This window comes from Aquarana catesbeiana, linkage group LG08 (assembly GCF_042186555.1).
Source record: "Aquarana catesbeiana isolate 2022-GZ linkage group LG08, ASM4218655v1, whole genome shotgun sequence".
Classification (NCBI taxonomy): Eukaryota; Metazoa; Chordata; class Amphibia; order Anura; family Ranidae; genus Aquarana; species Aquarana catesbeiana.
This window is the reverse complement of record NC_133331.1, coordinates 275,295,357-275,314,884: the sequence shown is the minus strand read 5'-3', so window position 1 is coordinate 275,314,884 and position 19,528 is coordinate 275,295,357. Positions and strand designations below refer to the sequence as shown.

General features: G+C 46.7%; 1 protein-coding gene across 1 annotated transcript in view; it reads right to left on the bottom strand.

Moving 5' to 3' along the window:
• Positions 1-19,285, bottom strand: part of LOC141106744 (uncharacterized) — a 54,655-nt gene extending 35,370 nt beyond the window's left edge. Inside the window, 3 exon segments of the mRNA XM_073597672.1 lie at positions 16,860-16,957; positions 17,260-17,331; positions 19,110-19,285. Of these exon segments, the coding sequence (XP_073453773.1) occupies positions 16,860-16,957; positions 17,260-17,331; positions 19,110-19,134 (195 nt within the window). The 5' untranslated portion in view covers positions 19,135-19,285.
• Between the last annotated feature and the right edge of the window lie 243 nt (positions 19,286-19,528).

Below are 19,528 nucleotides of genomic sequence, written 5' to 3'. Positions count from 1 at the left end.
GTTGTTTGTGCCAGACGAGGTGGTCTGAGTATTTCAGAAAAACTGCTGATCTACTGGGATTTTTACACACAACCATCTCTTGGGTTTACAGAGAATGGTCCAAAAAAGGGAAAATATCCAGTGAGCGGCACTTGTGTGGCGGAAAATGCCTTGTTGATGTCAGAGGAGAATGGGTTTGAGATGATAGAAAGGCAACAGTAACTCAAATAAGCACTCGTTACAACCAAGGTATGCAGAATACCATCTCTAAACGCACAATGCATTGAACCTTGATGTAGATGGGCTACAGCAGCAGAAGACCACACCGGGTGACACTCCCGTCAGCTAAGTATAGGAAACTGAGGCTACAATTCACACAGGCTCACCAAAATTGTACAATAGAAGATTGGAAAAATGTTGCCTGGTCTGATGGGTCTCGATTTCAGCTGCAACATTTAGATGGTAGGGTCAGAATTTGGTGTAAACAACATGAAATCATGGATCCATCCTGCCTTATATCAATGGTTCAGGCTGGTGGTGGTGTAATGGTGTGGGGGATATTTTCTTGGCACACTTTGGGCCCCTTAGTACCAATTGAGGATCATTTAAACACCACGGCCTACCTGAGTATTGTTGCTGACCATGTCCATCCCTTTATGACTACAGTGTACTCATCTTCTGATGGCTCCTTCCAGCAGGATAATGCACCATGTCACAAAGATCCAATCATCTCACCACTGGATTCTTGAACATGACAATGCGGTCACTGTACTCCAATGGCCTCCACCAGGGATGGGCGAACGGTTCGGCCCTAGCATGAGTTCAGGCCGAACATTTGCCTGTTCGGCCGTTCGCCAAACATCCCGAATTTTAGTGTGTTTCCCACCGAGGAACACCCTGTAATGCACTGAGCACTGCACAGTGCATTCTGTGCCCTGATTGGGCAAAGCTTCGCCCAATCGGGGGCATAGTGTAAGTCGGTTGTTAAGGAACAGGCCGCCACGCCCTTAGCAACCGATGAGTCATCATCTGTCAATTGGTTTCCCCGCTGATAGATGAATTAAAAAAAAATGCCGGTAAAAAAAATAAAGAATAAAACGACATGGGCACCCTTCAGGCCTGGTGTGGATTTTAAGGGGAACCCCACACCAAAATATTTTTTTAAAACGGCGTGGGGTCCCCCCCAAGGTCCATAGCAGACCCTTAGCCAAGCATGCAGCCCCGCAGGTCAGGATAGGGGGGGCGAGCGAGTGCCCCCTCCTAAACCAGACCACATGCCCTAAACATGGGGGGGTGCTTTGGGGGCAGGGGGGCTCTGCACCCCCCCACCCCAAAGCACCTTGTCCCCATGGGGACAAGGGTCTCTTCCCAACAACTCTGGGCTGCAGTTGTCGGGGTCTGCGAGTGGGGGTTTATCAGAATCTGGAAGCCCCCTCTAAAAAGGGGGCCCCCAGATCCTGACCCCCCCCTATGTGAATGGGTATCGGATACATCGGACCCATTCACCAAAAAAGTGTCAAAAAGTAATAACCACAAGAAACAGTTTTTGACAAATCCTTTATTAAATAAAAAAAATTGTGTCCCGCTGTGTAAATCCACCATCAATCATGACACCCGCCGGACCCAAAAAATAGAAAAAATGGAAAACGCTGTATGCTCTCTCTTCGTTTTGACAGCTCCTATATAGGCAAGGGGCGGGGCCACCTGGTTACGTCACGCGAAGGCACCACCCCCTTCTGATGTCACATGATTATTTTTTTATTGTAATCGCGAGTCATTTTAAATGGGATTTTTTTTCTTTAGATATTTCATATTTTGCTGTAGCATGTTCTGTATATGCTACAAATGCGCCACTTTACTGGCACATTAAGGGGAACCCCAGGGACGATATTTAAAAGGAAGTTTTATTTTTCATTGTTGCACTTTACGCATCATTAAAATTACTGCTCCTGAAAAATGTCTCCCAGGGCAGTACCCAGACCCCCATATCCCTTTTACGGCTAATTTATTGCATATAAGCCTGCATTTTTGCTGCTCGGCTCCCTTTGTCTTCAATGGGGTTTGCTGCATTTCCCCTCTTCAGGAGTTCTGCTGCGGACTGAACATGGGGGTGTAGCCAGGTCTCCGGCCTTGTGCAGTCTAATGAGGACCTCCAAGACCAAAGATAGCTGACATATCCTTCAATATGTAGTGGGTTGTGAGGCATAGTGGGTGCCAAGGTGGTGAAAGTCATTGGGTGCCAGACACTTCTTGGATGTAAAAGAGATTTTGCAAGAATGCTGTCTCCTATGGTAACAGTCTTTAACAGTTCCTAACTCGTAACAGTCCTTTCATCTCCACTACAACTGCCTCTTGTAGTTCTTCAACACTGAGCTCTCGATCTTTCACTAGATCCTCTGATTCACTGACTCTGAATCCCTTGAGCTCCTCCAAGGTTTGCGGTGGTATCCCCTCAAGCATCACCCACGCTTTCCTGCTGGGTCCCTAGCTTGGCACTCCAGATACTTCTCAAGATTCACCCCTGCTAACGGCGAGGTCCCTGGCTTGACTCACAAGGCTGCTCTGCAAGCGTCTCCTCTGCGGGTTGGGTCCCTGACTTGATCACCGCCTGAAGTTTCCCATTTCTCCACTGTGCCCGTTCGGTGAAAATGCTACTCCAGTACTTGCTTCAGTTACTCACTGTGGTTCCTGGTAAAGGTGGTTGGTCCCTTTGTGGCAACAGCTTCCCTTCTACCTCAGACCACAGACAGGTTCTCCGACCAGCAGAACCATCACTTCTGGTTGGACTGCAAGCCGCAATCCCAACCCTGTGCTGCTCTCCTTACTTCTGGATAGGCCCTCAGACAGCCTAGCAGTCAGATGCCCCCAGGATTGGGGATGGGTGAACGGTTCGGCCAAAGCATACGTTTGGGACTAACTTTCGCTGTTCGGCGAACATCCGAACAAAGGCGTCGTTTGACCACAATGCATTGTGACGTTGAACAGTGCATTGCAAGCCCTGATTGGCCGAAGCAGTGAAAGCTTCAGCCAATCAGGACACAAAGCACTATCAGAGTCATGATTGGACACTGTCGTCATGACTTTATCCAATCATGGCTCATTCCCGCCCCACAGTATAAAAATATTCTTTCAATGGCAGCCATTTTCAGTGTGATTTTGGAGAGAGATAGAACAGGGCTCTGTTAAGTGCTATTAGTTAGTGTGCTATACTGTGCTATTTTGCTTTAATTGTCAGTGTAGAATACTAGTTTAGAGTCAGTCTAGGGATAGTGTGAGTGTAGTGAGGAGGACCATCATTCAGCTTTGCATAGTGTGCAGCTAGAGTAGGGACAGCTCAGATAGTTTCAGTGTAGTGTAAAGCTAGAGTAAAAACAGTTCAGATAGCATCAGTGTAGTGAGGGTTGAACACTGTATATTTGATTGTGTTACTGCCAGTTTAACACCATTTACTTCTGTGTGCGTTACTGCCAGTTTAACGCCATATAGTTTTGTGTGCATTACTGCCAGTTTAACGCCATGTAGTTTTGTGTGCGTTACTGCCAGTTTAACGCCATATAGTTTTGTGTGCGTTACTGCCAGTTTAACTACATATAGTTCTGTGTGCGTTACTGCCAGTTTAACGCCATATAGTACTGTGTGCCTTACTGCCAGTTTAACGCCATGTAGTTTTGTGTGCGTTACTGCCAGTTTAACGTCATATAGTTTTGTGTGCCTTACTGCCAGTTTAACGCCATATAGTTCTGTGTGCGTTACTGCCAGTTTAACGTCATATAGTTTTGTGTGCGTTACTGCCAGTTTAACGCCATATAGTTTTGTGTAGGTTACTGCCAGTTTAACGCCATATAGTTTTGTGTGCGTTACTGCCAGTTTAACATCATATAGTTCTGTGTGCGTTACTGCCAGTTTAACGCCATATAGTTTTGTGCATTACTGCCAGTTAAAGGCCATTTACTTTTGTGTGCGTTACTGCCAGTTTAAACTGCCATATAGTTTTGTATGCGTTACTGCCAGTTTAACGCCATATAATTCTGTGTGTGTTACTGCCAGTTTAACGCCATATAGTTCTGTCTGTGTTCACTAGAGCTTCACAGGTTGTCACTGGAGTCCTCTTCCACTCCTCCATGATGACATCACAGAGCTGGTGAATGTTAGAGACCTTGCGCTCCTCCCTAAGTGAAAATGTCCAAATTGGGCCCAATTAGCCATTTTTCCTCCCTAGTGTCATGTGACTTGTTAGTGTTACAAGTTCTCAGGTGTGAATGGGGAGCAGGTGTGTTAAATTTGGTGTTATCGCTCTCTCTCTCTCTCTCTCTCTCTCTCTCATACTGGTCACTGGAAGTTCAACATGGCACCTCATGGCAAAGACCTTTCTGAGGATCTGAAAAAAAGAATTGTTGCTCTACATAAACATGGCCTAGGATATAAGAGGATTGCCAAGACCCTGAAACTGAGCTGCAGCACGGTGGCCAAGACCATACAGCCGTTTAACAGGACAGGTTCCACTCAGAACCGGCCTCGCCATGGTCGACCAAAGAAGTTGAGTGCATGTGTTCAGCATCATATCCAGAGGTTGTCTTTGGGATCGCACACTGCATTAAATTGGTCTGCATGGCTGTCATCCCAGAGGGAAGCCTCTTCTAAAAATGATGCACAAGAAAGCCCGCAAACAGTTTGCTGAAGACAAGCAGACTAAGGACACGGATTACAGGAACCATGTCCTGTGGTCTGATGAGACCAAGATAAACTTATTTGGCTCAGATGGTGTCAAGCGTGTGTGGCGGCAACCAGGTGAGGGGTACAAAGACAAGTGTGTCTTGCCTACAGTTAAGCATGGTGGTGGGAGTGTCATAGTCTGGGGCTGCATGAGTGCTGCCGGCACTGGGGAGCTACAGTTCATTGAGGGAACCATGAATGCCAACATGTACTGTGACATACTGAAGCAGAGCATGATCCCCTCCCTTCGGAGACTGGGTTGCAGGGCAGGATTCCAACATGATAACCGACCCCAAACACCTCCAAGACAACCACTGCCTTGCTAAAGAAGCTGAGGGTAAAGGTGATGGACTGGCCAAGCATGTCTCCAGACCTAAACCCTATTGAGCATCTGTGGGGCATCCTCAAATGGAAGATGGAGGAGCGCAAGGTCTCTAACATCCATCAGCTCCGTGATGTCATCATGGAGGAGTGGAAGAGGACACCAGTGGCAACCTGTGAAGCTCTGGTGAACTCCATGCCCCAGAGGGTTAAGGCAGTGCTGGAAAATAATGGTGGCCACACAAAATATTGACACTTTAGGCCCAATTCGGACATTTTCACTACGGGGTGTACTCATTTTTGTTGCCAGCGGTTTAGACATTAATGGCTGTGTGTTAAGTTATTTTGAGGGGACAGCAAATTTACACTGTTATACAAGCTGCACACTCACTACTTTGTAGCAAAGTGTCATTTCTTCAGTGTTGTCACATGAAAAGCTATATAAAATATTCACAAAAATGTGAGGGGTGTACTCACTTTTGTGAGATACTATATATATATATATATACACACACACACACACATTATCCATAACTTTATGACCCACCCTCCCAATTGAGTAGGTCCCCTTTTACCTCCAAAACAGCCCTGACCCATCGAGGCGTGGACCCCACTAGACCTGTAAAGGTCCGCTGTGGTATCTGGCACCAAGCCGTCAGTAGCAGATCCTTTAAGTCCTGTAAGTTGGGAGGTGGGGTCTCCATGGATCAGATTGTTTTTTCCAGCACACCCTACAGCTGCTCAATTGGATTGAGATCTGGAGAATTTGGAGGCCTAATCAACACCTTACACCAGTTGTCTTCCTCAAACCAATCTTGAACCATTTTTGCAGTGTGGCAGGGTGCATTATCCTGCTGAAAGAGGCTGCTGCCATCAGGGAATACCGTTTCCATGAAGATGTGTACTTGGTCACCAACAATGTTTAGGTAGGTGGTTTGTGTCAGGTAACATCCACATGAATGGCAGAACCCAATGTTTCCCAGCAGAACATTGCCCAAAGAATCACACTTTGGGAAGCCTTCTTCCCACACTGCATCCTGGTGCCAGCTCTTCCTCAGGTAAGTGACGCACACCCACCCAGCCATCCAGATGATGTAAAAGAAAACGTGATTTATCAGACCAGACCACCTTCTTCTATTGCTCTGTGGGTCCAGTTCTGATGATCAGGTGCCTATTGTAGATGCTTTTGGCTATGGACGCGGGTCAGCATGGGCACCCTGACCGGTCTGCTGCTACACAGCCCCATACACAACAAACTGGTTTCCATTTTTTCTGCCCCTAGTAGTACTATCATTTGGGGCAATATATGCCCAAAAATGAATGTCTAAGATGCAGACTGCTTATGTTCTGGGCATACTGCCCTAAACATTACTACCATCCAGCAGCCCCTCATAGAGAGTGGATGGTGCACCTGTGCTCTTCACCTGCACCTAAACACCCAGCGTGCATAGAGCCCAAGGTCTCATTCACACTGGTGTGGGCAAACATGCATTTAAAAGACATTTCTAAAACACATAAAGGCATTTTTTTTAAACAGAGCCACTTATGCTGTGTGTTTACCTGCATTTAGATGCGTTTAGAGATAAAATAAATCTGTGCATCCAGGATCTGATTAGAAACAAATTACAGCAAAACACACCTAAATCTGCTTTAACCACTTGACCTCCGGGAGGTCATGACCAGGACATTTTTTGTTATTCAGCACTGCGCTACTTTAACTGGCAATTGCGCAGTCATGCAACACTGTACGGAAATGACACCTATATTTTTTCACACAAATAGAGTTTTCTTTTGGTAGCATTTGATCACCACTGGGTTCTTTTATTTTTTGCGATATGAACGAAAAAATACCAAAAATTCTATTTTAAAAATGTATTACTTTCTGTTGCAAAACAATTTCTTCATAAATTCACGTCAAAGTGTATTCTGCTACGTGTCTTTGTTAAAAAAAAAAAATCTTAAAAGGTGTACTAATTGGTTTGTGTGAAAGTTATACTGGTAATGGTGGTGATCAGCGACTTATAGTGGGGCTGTGACTTTATTCCATAGATGGATGGAATCTCGGCCCGTGCAGCAGGGACTGATTGAGATTCAATCCATTTATGGCAGGGTTTTTCAACTGGGGTCCCGTGGCACCCTGGGATGCCGAGTTCTCAGGATTAGCCACTGACACATCCTGGTCAGAGCGCTACTCTGTGTTAACTCCCTATGCAGTACAAGAGAGAGAGAGAGAGAGAGAGAGAGAGAGAAGAGAGAGAGAGAGAAGAGAGAGAGAGAGAAGAGAGAGAACGACTCACTCCTCCTCCCTGCAGCTATGTGTACTATTGCCAGCAAAGCAGAAAGCTGTGCATGCCGCCCACCCATGTCCTACCAAACGATGATGTCATTGGTTATGTCGGGCAGCGCTACAGCTTTCTGCTTTGCCAGTGTAATGTCAATTAGTGCCTCCCGTCGAAAAAAGCCTCCTACGTTACGTCACTCCAGCTGATTTCCCGATCAGCTGGCGTGACGTGAGACTGCACATGCGCAGTTCGTCGGATGCATTTTCCCGACAGCGAGCGCGCAGAGGGAGAGAATCTAATTGCTAGATTCTGCCTCGCTCTCCGCGCAACGTCATAGAGGGCGGATTGTGGCATGATCGCAATCTTGGATTTCCATTGGGTGGGTGGATTGTGGGGCGTGATCTTTTGGCATGAATTTTTGGATTCCTATGCCTATCTCATTGGATTCCTATGCACAGAGCTTGCTTCTGGACGTGGACGGTGGTTTTCTGGACAAGGACGTGGACGGTGGTTGCTTCTGGACGAGGATGCGGAGTTCTCCCTTAGATCAGTGTTCCTTGCGGAGTTCTCCCTTAGATCAGTGTTCTCTGCAGAGTTCTCCCTTAGATCAGTGTTCTCTGCGGAGTTCTCCCTTAGATCAGTGTTCTCTGCGGAGTTTTCCCTTAGATCAGTGTTCTCTGCGGAGTTCTCCCTTAGATCAGTGTTCTCTGCGGAGTTCTCCCTTAGATCAGTGTTCCTTGCGGAGTTCTCCCTTAGATCCGTGTTCCTTGCGGAGTTCTCCCTTAGATCAGTGTTCCTTGCAGAGTTCTCCCTTAGATCAGTGTTCCTTGCAGAGTTCTCCCTTAGATCAGTGTTCTCTGCGGAGTTCTCCCTTAGATCAGTGTTCTCTGTGGAGTTCTCCCTTAGATCAGTGTTCTCTGCGGAGTTCTCCCTTAGATCAGTGTTCCTTGCGGAGTTCTCCCTTAGATCAGTGTTCCTTGCAGAGTTCTCCCTTAGATCAGTGTTCTCTGCGGGGTTCTCCCTTAGATCAGTGTTCCCTGCGGAGTTCTCCCTTAGATCAGTGTTCCTTGCAGAGTTCTCCCTTAGATCAGTGTTCCTTGCAGAGTTCTCCCTTAGATCAGTGTTCTCTGCGGGGTTCTCCCTTAGATCAGTGTTCTCTGCGGGGTTCTCCCTTAGATCAGTGTTCCTTGCGGAGTTCTCCCTTAGATCAGTGTTCTCTGCGGGGTTATCCTTTAGATCAGTGTTCTCTGTGGAGTTCTCCCTTAGATCAGTGTTCTCTGCGGAGTTCTCCCTTAGATCAGTGTTCCTTGCGGAGTTCTCCCTTAGATCAGTGTTCCTTGCAGAGTTCTCCCTTAGATCAGTGTTCTCTGCGGGGTTCTCCCTTAGATCAGTGTTCCCTGCGGAGTTCTCCCTTAGATCAGTGTTCCTTGCAGAGTTCTCCCTTAGATCAGTGTTCCTTGCAGAGTTCTCCCTTAGATCAGTGTTCCTTGCAGAGTTCTCCCTTAGATCAGTGTTCTCTGCGGGGTTCTCCCTTAGATCAGTGTTCTCTGCGGGGTTCTCCCTTAGATCAGTGTTCCTTGCAGAGTTCTCCCTTAGATCAGTGTTCCTTGCAGAGTTCTCCCTTAGATCAGTGTTCTCTGCGGGGTTCTCCCTTAGATCAGTGTTCTCTGCGGGGTTCTCCCTTAGATCAGTGTTCCTTGCGGAGTTCTCCCTTAGATCAGTGTTCTCTGCGGGGTTATCCTTTAGATCAGTGTTCTCTGTGGAGTTCTCCCTTAGATCAGTGTTCTCTGCGGAGTTCTCCCTTAGATCAGTGTTCCTTGCGGAGTTCTCCCTTAGATCAGTGTTCCTTGCAGAGTTCTCCCTTAGATCAGTGTTCTCTGCGGGGTTCTCCCTTAGATCAGTGTTCCCTGCGGAGTTCTCCCTTAGATCAGTGTTCCTTGCAGAGTTCTCCCTTAGATCAGTGTTCCTTGCAGAGTTCTCCCTTAGATCAGTGTTCTCTGCGGGGTTCTCCCTTAGATCAGTGTTCCTTGCGGAGTTCTCCCTTAGATCAGTGTTCTCTGCGTGGTTCTCCCTTAGATCAGTGTTCTCTGCGGGGTTCTCCCTTAGATCAGTGTTCTCTGCGAGGTTCTCCCTTAGATCAGTGTTCTCTGCGAGGTTCTCCCTTAGATCAGTGTTCTCTGCGGGATTCTCCCTTAGATCAGTGTTCTCTGCGGGGTTCTCCCTTAGATCAGTGTTCTCTGCGGGATTCTCCCTTAGATCAGTGTTCTCTGCGGGATTCTCCCTTAGATCAGTGTTCTCTGCGGGATTCTCCCTTAGATCAGTGTTCCTTGCAGAGTTCTCCCTTAGATCAGTGTTCCTTGCGGAGTTCTCCCTTAGATCAGTGTTCTCTGCGGGTTTCCCCCTTACATCAGTGTTCTCTGTGGAGTTCTCCCTTAGATCAGTGTTCCTTGCGGAATTCGCAAGGAACACTGATCTAAGGAAGAACTCCGCAAGGAACACTAATCTAAGGGAGAACTCCGCAAGGAACACTGATCTAAGGGAGAACTCCGCAAGGAACACTGATCTAAGGGAGAACTCCGCAAGGAACACTGATCTAAGGGAGAACTCCGCAAGGAACACTGATCTAAGGGAGAACTCTGCAAGGAACATTGATCTAAGGGAGAACTCTGCAAGGAACACTGATCTAAGGGAGAACTCTGCAAGGAACACTGATCTAAGGGAGAACTCCGCAGGGAACACTGATCTAAGGGAGGAGTTCTCCCTTAGATCAATGTTCTCTGCAGAGTTCTCCCTTAGATCAGTGTTCTCTGCGGAGTTCTCCCTTAGATCAGTGTTCTCTGCGGAGTTCTCCCTTAGATCAGTGTTCTCTGCGGAGTTCTGCCTTAGATCAGTGTTGATATGCACAGAGGCAACTCCCATGGGTTGTCTTTCGTCGAAAAATACATCCTACGCACTGCGCATGTCCAGTCCATACGTCACGCCACAGAGAGCGAGGCAGAATCTTAAGATTCTCTCCCTTTGCGCGCTCCCCATGGCTTGTCTCCCGTCGAAAACTGAATCCGATGAACTGCGTATGGCCAGTCCATATGTCACACCAGCTGATTGGGAAATCAGCTGGAGTGACGTAACGTAGGAGGCATTTTTTGACGGGAGGCACTAATCGACGTTACACCGGCAGTAGTACACATAGCTGCAGGGAGGAGAAGAGAGCCGCGTGGGCTGTGCTCTCTCTCTCCTCGTAGTCGCACTGCACAGGGCGTTAACACACACAGCCCACACACTGCATGGGAGTTAAGCACAGCCCACATTTGTGCTAGGTGGGGGGGTTTGGGAGGATTGTGCTAAGAAAGTGGATTGGGGGGGATTGCAGTGGGGTTTATGCTAGGGGTAGGGATGTGGGAACAAGAGGGTTCATGTTGCGATGGGGGGTTGCAGTTGGAGGATTTTTTTTCTTTTTGGGGGGGGAGGTTGTTGTAGGAGGATTTTTTTTTTTTTGGGGGGGGGGGGGGCTGTGCTAGGAGGGAGGATTTATGCTAGAAGGGAGGATTAGATGAGGTTTGTGCTAGGAGGGGCAATTTGAGGGGCTTTATGCTAGGAGGGGCAATTTGAGGGAGGGGGATGTGCTAGGAGGAGGAATTTGGGGGGCGGGGGTTGTGCTAGGAGGGGGGGGGGTTCACATTTTCCTGTACCACACAAAAATGTGCTGCCTTTTGCAGTCGCATGTGGGTGCTATTATTTCTTACTGACACCCCCACACATCTAGCAAATGCATGTACATTTGCACCCATTAAAAAATGTGACGTGTGTAAATGGATGCACCTCCTGGTGTGAACGAGCCCTCAGACTGGCGTGCCCCAGGATTGTGTACAGTTGTAAAGGTTGCCTTGAAAAATGCTGATGTATGGGCAGGCTGGCTGTACTAAAGTCGACCCATCGATTGACTTTAGTACAACCAGCCTGTCAGGTTTTTTTGCATGCAATCACTGTCGGTGGTTATAGCCACCAGCAGTAATTATTGTGTTCTGCCAGAAAAGGAAGGCTCCCTGCCAGCAGAACACAATAGCACTACGGGAGGGATTCCCCCAACAACGACTGTGTTAACGGAGCAATTTTGGGTTGCAGGAAAGAGAACCGCATCATCTATGGCTTGCCTTGCTCAAAACCCCCTCTTTTCCCCCCAGGGAATATTGCACATTTTTTTTTTCCCCATTACATTGTTCCTGTAGTTCTGCCCCCAGAACTACTTGGAATCTTCCAGGAGCCCTTTATCTACACTCAGTGACAATGAAGGTAGTAGTCTTGTTTTGCTGGGAAGAAATCAATGTGTGCATGTAGAATGGATAGTGAGTGTTAGGCAGTAGGGCTGTCAGTGCTGGGTGGAACATCAGTGGCTCAGAGACACTGTGTTCACACAAGAAGTTAGGAGCACGCTGGATTTCTGGCAGGTCAGCAGAGTATATTTCTGTACTTTTTGTGCAGCATTTTCAAAAGGAGTTAGACATGGGAAAGTGTGCATGCATTGGAAAGGATATACCTAATATATTTACCGTATATACCTGAGTATAAGCCGAGTTTTTCAGCACATTTTTTTTGTGCTGAAAGTGCCCCCCTCGGCTTATACTCAAGTCAAGTACTTTTCTGCAGCAAAAAAATGTCATTGGTGTGCAAACCCAGTGGAACTAGTAACACAACATATCCAAAGCTGGGGTTCCTAGCACCAAGTGAGCCCGAGATACGGGGCCCCAAAGTCAGTTCGGAAAATGTTCTCTGCTGCAGAAGTGCTTGACATTTTCTGAACCGAATTTGGGGCCCCGTATCTCGGGGCCACTTGGTGCTAGGAACCCCAGCTTTGCATAAATTGTAGTGCTAGTTCCATTGGCTTTGTACACCAAATTTGGGGTTCCTAGCACCGAGTGGCCCCGAGATACGGGGCCCTAATTCAGTTCGGAAAATGTCATTCTCTGCTGCAGAAAAGTGCTTGACATTTTCTGAACCGGTTTTAGGGGCCCTGTATCTCGGGGCCACTTGGTGCTAGGAACCCCAGCTTTGGATATATTGTAGTTAGGGCTTGGAGATTTTCTTAAAAAAAAAAAAAAAAAATCTTCGATTCTCTTAAAAAAAAAAAAAAACTGGATTCACGATTCGAATTGTTTTTTTTTTTTTTGGGAAACCGCGCCGGTCCCGAGGCGCTGCGGGCATGAGCTTTTAGGCGAGGCAGCGGCTTCGGCCTAGTCCGGCCTCGCGGACTAGGCCGAAGCCGCGGCCTCACCTAAAAACTCCTTGCCCACAGCTCTTCAGGCCCGGCGCGGTATCCGCGCCGGTCCGGAGGCGCTGCGGGCATGAGTTTTTAGGCGAAGCCGCGGCCTCGCCTAAAAACTCATGCCCGCAGCGCCTCGGGACCGGCGCGGTGAAAAAAAAAAAAAAAAAAAAATCTAAAAACATCGATTTGCTTAAATTTTGAATCGATTTGACCTCTCAACTCGATTCAAGATTTAAATCGATTTTTTCCCCAGCCCTAATTGTAGTGCTAGTTCCATTGTCTTTGTACACCAAATTTGGGGTTCCTAGCACTAAGTGGCCCCGAGATACGGGGCCCCAAATTCGGTCAACTGTGTCCATCTGCAGCAATGTCATTTCGGGACCCTTTGAGTCCAGAGACCCCAAATTTTGGCTGCAGCTAGGGGGCACCTAGGAACCCTTAACTACTGAGTTTGAAGTTCAGGGGACCTATGGCTGCAAATGGGCACAGTGAGGCTGCAAATGGGCACAGTGAGGCGTGCAAATGGGCACAGTGAGGCTGCAAATGGGCATTGTTGACCCTCTTTAACACTTACAGTAGCTGTGCATTTCTCACCCTAGGCTTATACTCGAGTCAATAAGTTTTCCTAGTTTTTTTGTGGTAAAATTAGGTGCCTATTTGATTTTTGCCCTGACATACACTGTAGGTTTTTCAATATACTGGTGGTGAGAAAATAATGTAGACACAAATACCAGATGATAATATTATTATAATTTTTACTGCCATTTGGTGTGATGGTGATAAAAAAGGAGCTAGTTCAGCATCAACTCGGTGCAGCCAGTGAAACCCTCAACCTTTGGTGTTTCAACATGACTACAAGACATGGGAGTCATCTCATGACAAAGATAAGATCTAGAGTCACCGGTTAAAAGAAGATGAGATCCACAGCCATGCCTTCTATCCCGTGTGCACACGCTGATGTCTGATCAGACATGCTTTCCAGGAAAAACATTTCCCGCACTCCGAACAGGAATATGGCTTTTCCCCGGTGTGAGTTTTCCGGTGCGAAGTAAGATTTGCCGTGGTGGAAAAACTTTTTCCACAGTCTGTGCAGGAATACGGCTTCTCTCCAGTGTGACTTCTCTCATGTGTAATGAGATTGCTTTTCTGAGAAAAACATTTCCCGCACTCAGAACACGAATATGGCTTTTCTCCGGTGTGAGTTTTCCGGTGTGACGCAAGATTTGTAGTGGTGGAAAAACATTTTCCACAGTCGGTGCAGAAATGTGGCCTCTCTCCTGTGTGGCTTCTCTCGTGTATAATGAGATTGCTTTTCTGAGAAAAACATTTCCCGCACTCCCGGCATGAAAAAGGCTTTTCCCCCAGGTGATGTTTAGTAAGTCCGTCTTGGTCAGGAATGCATTGCCCTATGTCAGGCGAAGAACACATCTGCGCTTTCTTATGCGTTTTAAGACCGGACATTGTGGTGAAACATTTTCCACATTCAGGACATGAAAACGGCTTCTCACCAGTGTGTGTTCTCTTATGTTTCTTAAGAATGGACAATAGAGAAAAACACTTCCCACACGCTGAACACGAGTAGGGCTCCTTGACTGTGTCAGACCCCTCGTTTGAAGGAAGATGAGCTTTCTGATTAAAACATTTGCCGCTTTCAGAAGATGAGAATGTTTCCCTCTCTGTATGGTAGATGACGGGATCACAGAGATCAGGAAAACACTCCCCATGTGTAAAGGAACCAGATGACAGATCTGCACCATGAGGTATTGGATGGAGATGTTGGGTGATGGGATTTTCTTCTGAAGAATTGATTTTGATGTCCTCATCTTCTGTTTTACCAAATGTTGAGATAACAACAATGTTATAGTTTCTGTTTTGTCCATCTGTGGGAAATAAGAAGTGACAACTATTTAAGTGTACAGTATGTCAAGCCAAAACGTACATCTTTGGAAGGGTTATTTTTCTGTCAGTGTTGCAATTGATTGCCTGCCTGGTAAAACGTCAGCAGGACATGAAGGATGGAAGAATCTCCCTAAGGGAGTCCTGGAAAAACCCATCAGGGGGTTCTAACTCTTCCTCACTCCATACATAATTAAATCTGGGAATACCTGTATTGGAATTTGGTCAGTTCTACAGAAACCAGACGAATTTCGGTCCATGTGTAACCCCCTCTGTTCAACAGAAGCTGGTCTTTTGAATGGTCCTGCTGGAAAACCAGCATTTGATCAGCTGCTGCAGCGCTGATCTGTGTATTCGGAAAGGGAGGAGCCCCCCGTTCCTGCTTGTGTGGGTGCAGGAACCTGTGAGGTTTTTTTTTACTCAACATGTATGCCTAGCTTAAAGCGGAGGTTCACACATAAATTGAACCTCCGCTTTTCGGAACCCTCCCCCCCTCGGTGTCACATTTGGCACCTTTCAGGGGGGAGGGGGGTGCAGATACCTGTCTAAGACAGGTATTTGCACCCACTTCCGGCATAGACTCCCACGGGAGTCTATGCCTCTTCCTGTCCCCCCGCGCTGTCTGCTGGGACACACACACGGGTCCCAGGAGATAGAGGGGACCAATTAGGACGAGGGGCGCGACTCGCACATGCGCAGTAGGGAATCAGGAAGTGAAGCCACAACGCTTCAGTTCCTGATTCCCTCACAGAGAATGGCGGCGGCAGGTGCCGAGGACCGAGAGACGGTTCGGCCTCGGGTGCCCACACCGCTGGATTCGGGGGACAGGTGAGTGTCCTTATTTTAAAAAGTCAGTAGCTGCAGTATTTGTAGCTGCTGACTTTAATTTTTTTTTTTTTGTCGTGGGACTCCCTCTTTAAAGTGGTTGTAAACCCTTCCATATGCCCAAAGAAGTGATTGGCGTCTTGGTGATACACAGAGATTATACAAATCCTCCTACATAAGTTGTACCTCATTATCTGCAGTCTTCTCTTCTCCACAGCCATTCAAAGTCCAGAATTTAAAAAGCTTGTCTGAGCGAACAGAAAAAAAGGGGGCGGAAGAGCTGACGTTATACTCTGCAGAGTTCAGTGAGGAGAGCCCAAAGAGCTGATTGGAGGGAAGGAACACCCGCCTCTTCAGCACAGCACAGAGGAACAGAGCTGAGGCTGTCAATCAGCTGAAGGTCCCTCCCCTGTCACTTTTTTTCTCTTGGTTTCATTAAAACTTGTCAGAAGTGATTCATGCTGATAGCAGAGGAATGACGCAGCAGACAGTATTGACACTTGGGGTTTATTTACGAAAGCTGGAGAGTGCGAAATCAGGCTCATCTGCATAGAAACCAATCAGCTTCCAGGTTTTCTTGTCAAAGCTTAATTGAATGGTGAGGTTAGAAGCTGATTGGCTACCATGCACAGCTGCACCAGATTCTGAGTGCCCCCGCTTTAGTAAATTAGTGCTCTGGATTGAGACAAGTACACACCATAGAGGGATATGCTTTGCTCATATTTTATGTCTGAGGTTTACAACCACTTTAGGAAAAAGAAAAAAAATCAATACACAAATATATCTGCTTTAGAAGAAGATTATAGCTAAGGGGGACTTTTGATGCATATAAGTATTCAAGCTGATCAGTCAATTCACACAAATACAGCAGGTTAGTTGTATAAAAGCATCAACCTAATAATCCTTTCTGGATAATCTCTGTAATAACATACTTTCATTAGCCCAAATAAGATACTATTATATTATACATAACTGTATTTAGTAATTATTACTCACTTGTGCTGAATACTGTGGGAATTTCTTCTTCTTTAATCCTCACATGACCTCCTTCTTCCTCCTCCTCAGCCTTGATGTCTCTCTGAGTGTTTCTGGTGTCTCCGGGGTCTGTGAATAAAGATGGGAGTGAAGCCCCCTGTACTGAGATGTATGAGAGACCCCAGAGAGTGTGTGTGGGGGGAGACTGATCACATCTCTTGGCTGGTAACACACAATGACATGATGTGAGGAGGAGAGCCGGAGTCTAATAGAGGCTGATGTCTCCTGACTCCCCCACTGGACACATACTGTCTCCCCATTACTGTCTACTGACAGAGGAGGGGGGAGAAGAAGAGATTGTTGTAGTGACTGAACAAGGAGAATCTGGGACTCTTCTCTGGATTTAGTGTTTATTACTCACCTGTGCTGATCTCTGGAGGGATCTCCTCCTTCTTACATGGATCATCACCCATCGTGTACATCTCGTCTTTTACTTCTACTTTATCTCTTAAAACTTCATTCTTAAAAGACAAAATAGTACAGATACTACAATGATGAACTATGACTTTGTATAACTCATTTAGTATATTTGTTGAAACATAATCTACCTGATCCTCCTGAGGGATCTTCTGATCTTCCTGTGTGGAGTCCCGGGAATACAGAGGACGGGGACATCTCTCTGAGGGATTTCTGTTACTGGATCCATCTGTAGGAAACACACACACTGACTGAATACATATATGCAAATTAGATGCTGGTTTCCCTGCATCCAATTCGCATGACAGGCGAGTGTGACCAGCTCTCAATGGAGCCAGTTAACAAAAGGTCTGGGGCGACCGCTGTCCGCATTCAATAGGGGTCACAGTCTGAGTCCATTTGAAGTGCGAGTTCAGGCAAAAATTCAGACCCGATTCGCACATGAACAGCGACGCATTGGACCCCAAGCAAGAAACCGCAGCCACATATGTGTGAACCTGGCCTTACAAGAAAATTAAAGTCTCCTCTTACCCGGTAATTTAAGGGTTGCCTGGCTCGCCATCATGAAATCCCCATAGAGATCCTTGGGTCTTCTGTAGGTCTCTGTATATGAAATGTAGGGTGGATTATGAATCTCAAAAAGTAATCCATTACCAGACGTCAAAGCATACAGTATATCGCCATCACACATGCCTGATGAAGGAGTCAGTGGGTTATAAGACCTAAACATTGGTGTTGGTGGAATAATAAGTCCCCATTATTGCTGTTGATTGGATAAAACTCCATCAATGTGGTTGGTAGGATAATAAGCTCCAATCATTGGCGTTAATAGGATAATAACACCCAATCATTGGTGTCGGTAGGATAAAAAGACCCAATAATTGGTTTTGGGGGGATAATAGGACCCAATCATTTGTGTTGGTGGGATAATAGGACCCAATCATTTGTGTTGGTGGGATAATAGGACCCAATCATTGGTGTCGGTGGGATAATAGGACCCAATCATTGGTGTCGGTGAGATAATAGGACCTAATCATTGGTGTCGGTGGGATAATAGGACCCAATCATTGGTGTCGGTGGGATAATAGGACCCAATCATTGGTGTCGGTGAGATAATAGGACCCAATCATTGGTTTCGGTGGGATAATAGGACCTAATCATTGGTGTCGGTGGGATAATAGGACCCAATCATTGGTGTCGGTGGGATAATAGGACCCAATCATTGGTGTCGGTGGGATAATAGGACCCAATCATTGGTGACGGTGGGATAATAGGACCCAATCATTGGTGACGGTGGGATAATAGGACCCAATCATTGGTGTCGGTGGGATAATAGGACCCAATCATTGGTGTCGGTGGGATAATAAGACTCAATCATTAGTGTAGGTGGGATATTAAGATCCAATCATTGGTGACGGTGGGATAATAGGAACCAATCATTGGTGTCGGTGGGATAATAGGACCCAATTATTGGTGACGGTGGGATAATAGGTCCCAATCATTGGTGTCGGTGGGATAATAGGACCCAATCATTGGTGTCGGTGGGATAATAAGACTCAATCATTAGTGTAGGTGGGATATTAAGATCCAATCATTGGTGACGGTGGGATAATAGGACCCAATCATTGGTGACGGTGGGATAATAGGACCCAATCATTGGTGTTGTTTGGATAATGGGACTCACTCACTGGTGTCAGTGGGATTAAATTCTCCCCAATGGTTGGGTGTCATTGAATATGAGCACAATACAAACCCACCATTGCATTGGATAACTTCTCCATCAGGCAGAACTTTTTTGTGTCATGCAGGAGATCCCGCCTCGGCTGCTGGAAGGAACTTGTTTACCGCAGAGATTTAGGGTCGGTTCACATTATAATACGGTGTGGGAAAGGTGCGTTCCATGCGCGTTTCCCACACATGAATGCACCGCCCTTGTGAGATGCACACGGGTGTCATTTTTGTTGATGGCACATCTAGCGAATGCAACACATTTGTGATAACCAAATCACATGAAACTGAAGTACTGTGTGGTTTAGTGCAGCGCAATTTGCAAATGTAGTTCCTGCACTACTTTTTGTATGTCCCCATGCCTTTCACAGCTCTGCAGAGACCACCCCCAGCACAGCCCCCCATCCAATGTTCTCCATATCAGAGGAGTTGCAGGAAGATGATGATGTGTGGAGGTGACATGGTCCCCCCATCCAGTCCGCACAGAGTGCTGGGACCCCCTTCTCTCATAATAAGAAGACATTATTACCTCCTCCTCACACACTCTGCACAATCACACTTCTTCTTCAAGTTTCTTCAAAAAATAATCTTTCGCCTAATACTACTTCCGGACTTCGAAAAAATGGCCGCCGTCCCTCCGCTCCAAAGGTTACCTTTTCTAGTCAGACCAGCATCCATTAGTGGTGTCTCCGTTTCCACACTTTGGCTCTAAGCGTCTAGAAAGCGGTCCAATCACGCCGCTTGGCGTCACTATGGTAACCAGGAAGCAGCATGGTTTACCTGGGCCCTACCGCAGAGCGGAAGTGAAGAGCATTTCCGGTGTGGGCGGGGCACACAGATGATAGAGAGGAGATAGGCAGATGTGTGGTGTTGATGGGATTCATATATTATCCAGTCTTGGCTACAATGATAATTAGATATCAGTAGTGAATTATCATATGTATTATTCTCTGTAGAGCTGGCCAGAGCAGCCAATCAGATTGTAGGTGTCATTGTCCTGGTACAGATCCCCATCTCATCCTTTTGTCCAAATGTCCTCTGTTTTATGGAAGGAGGAAAGTCCTCCAGCTGG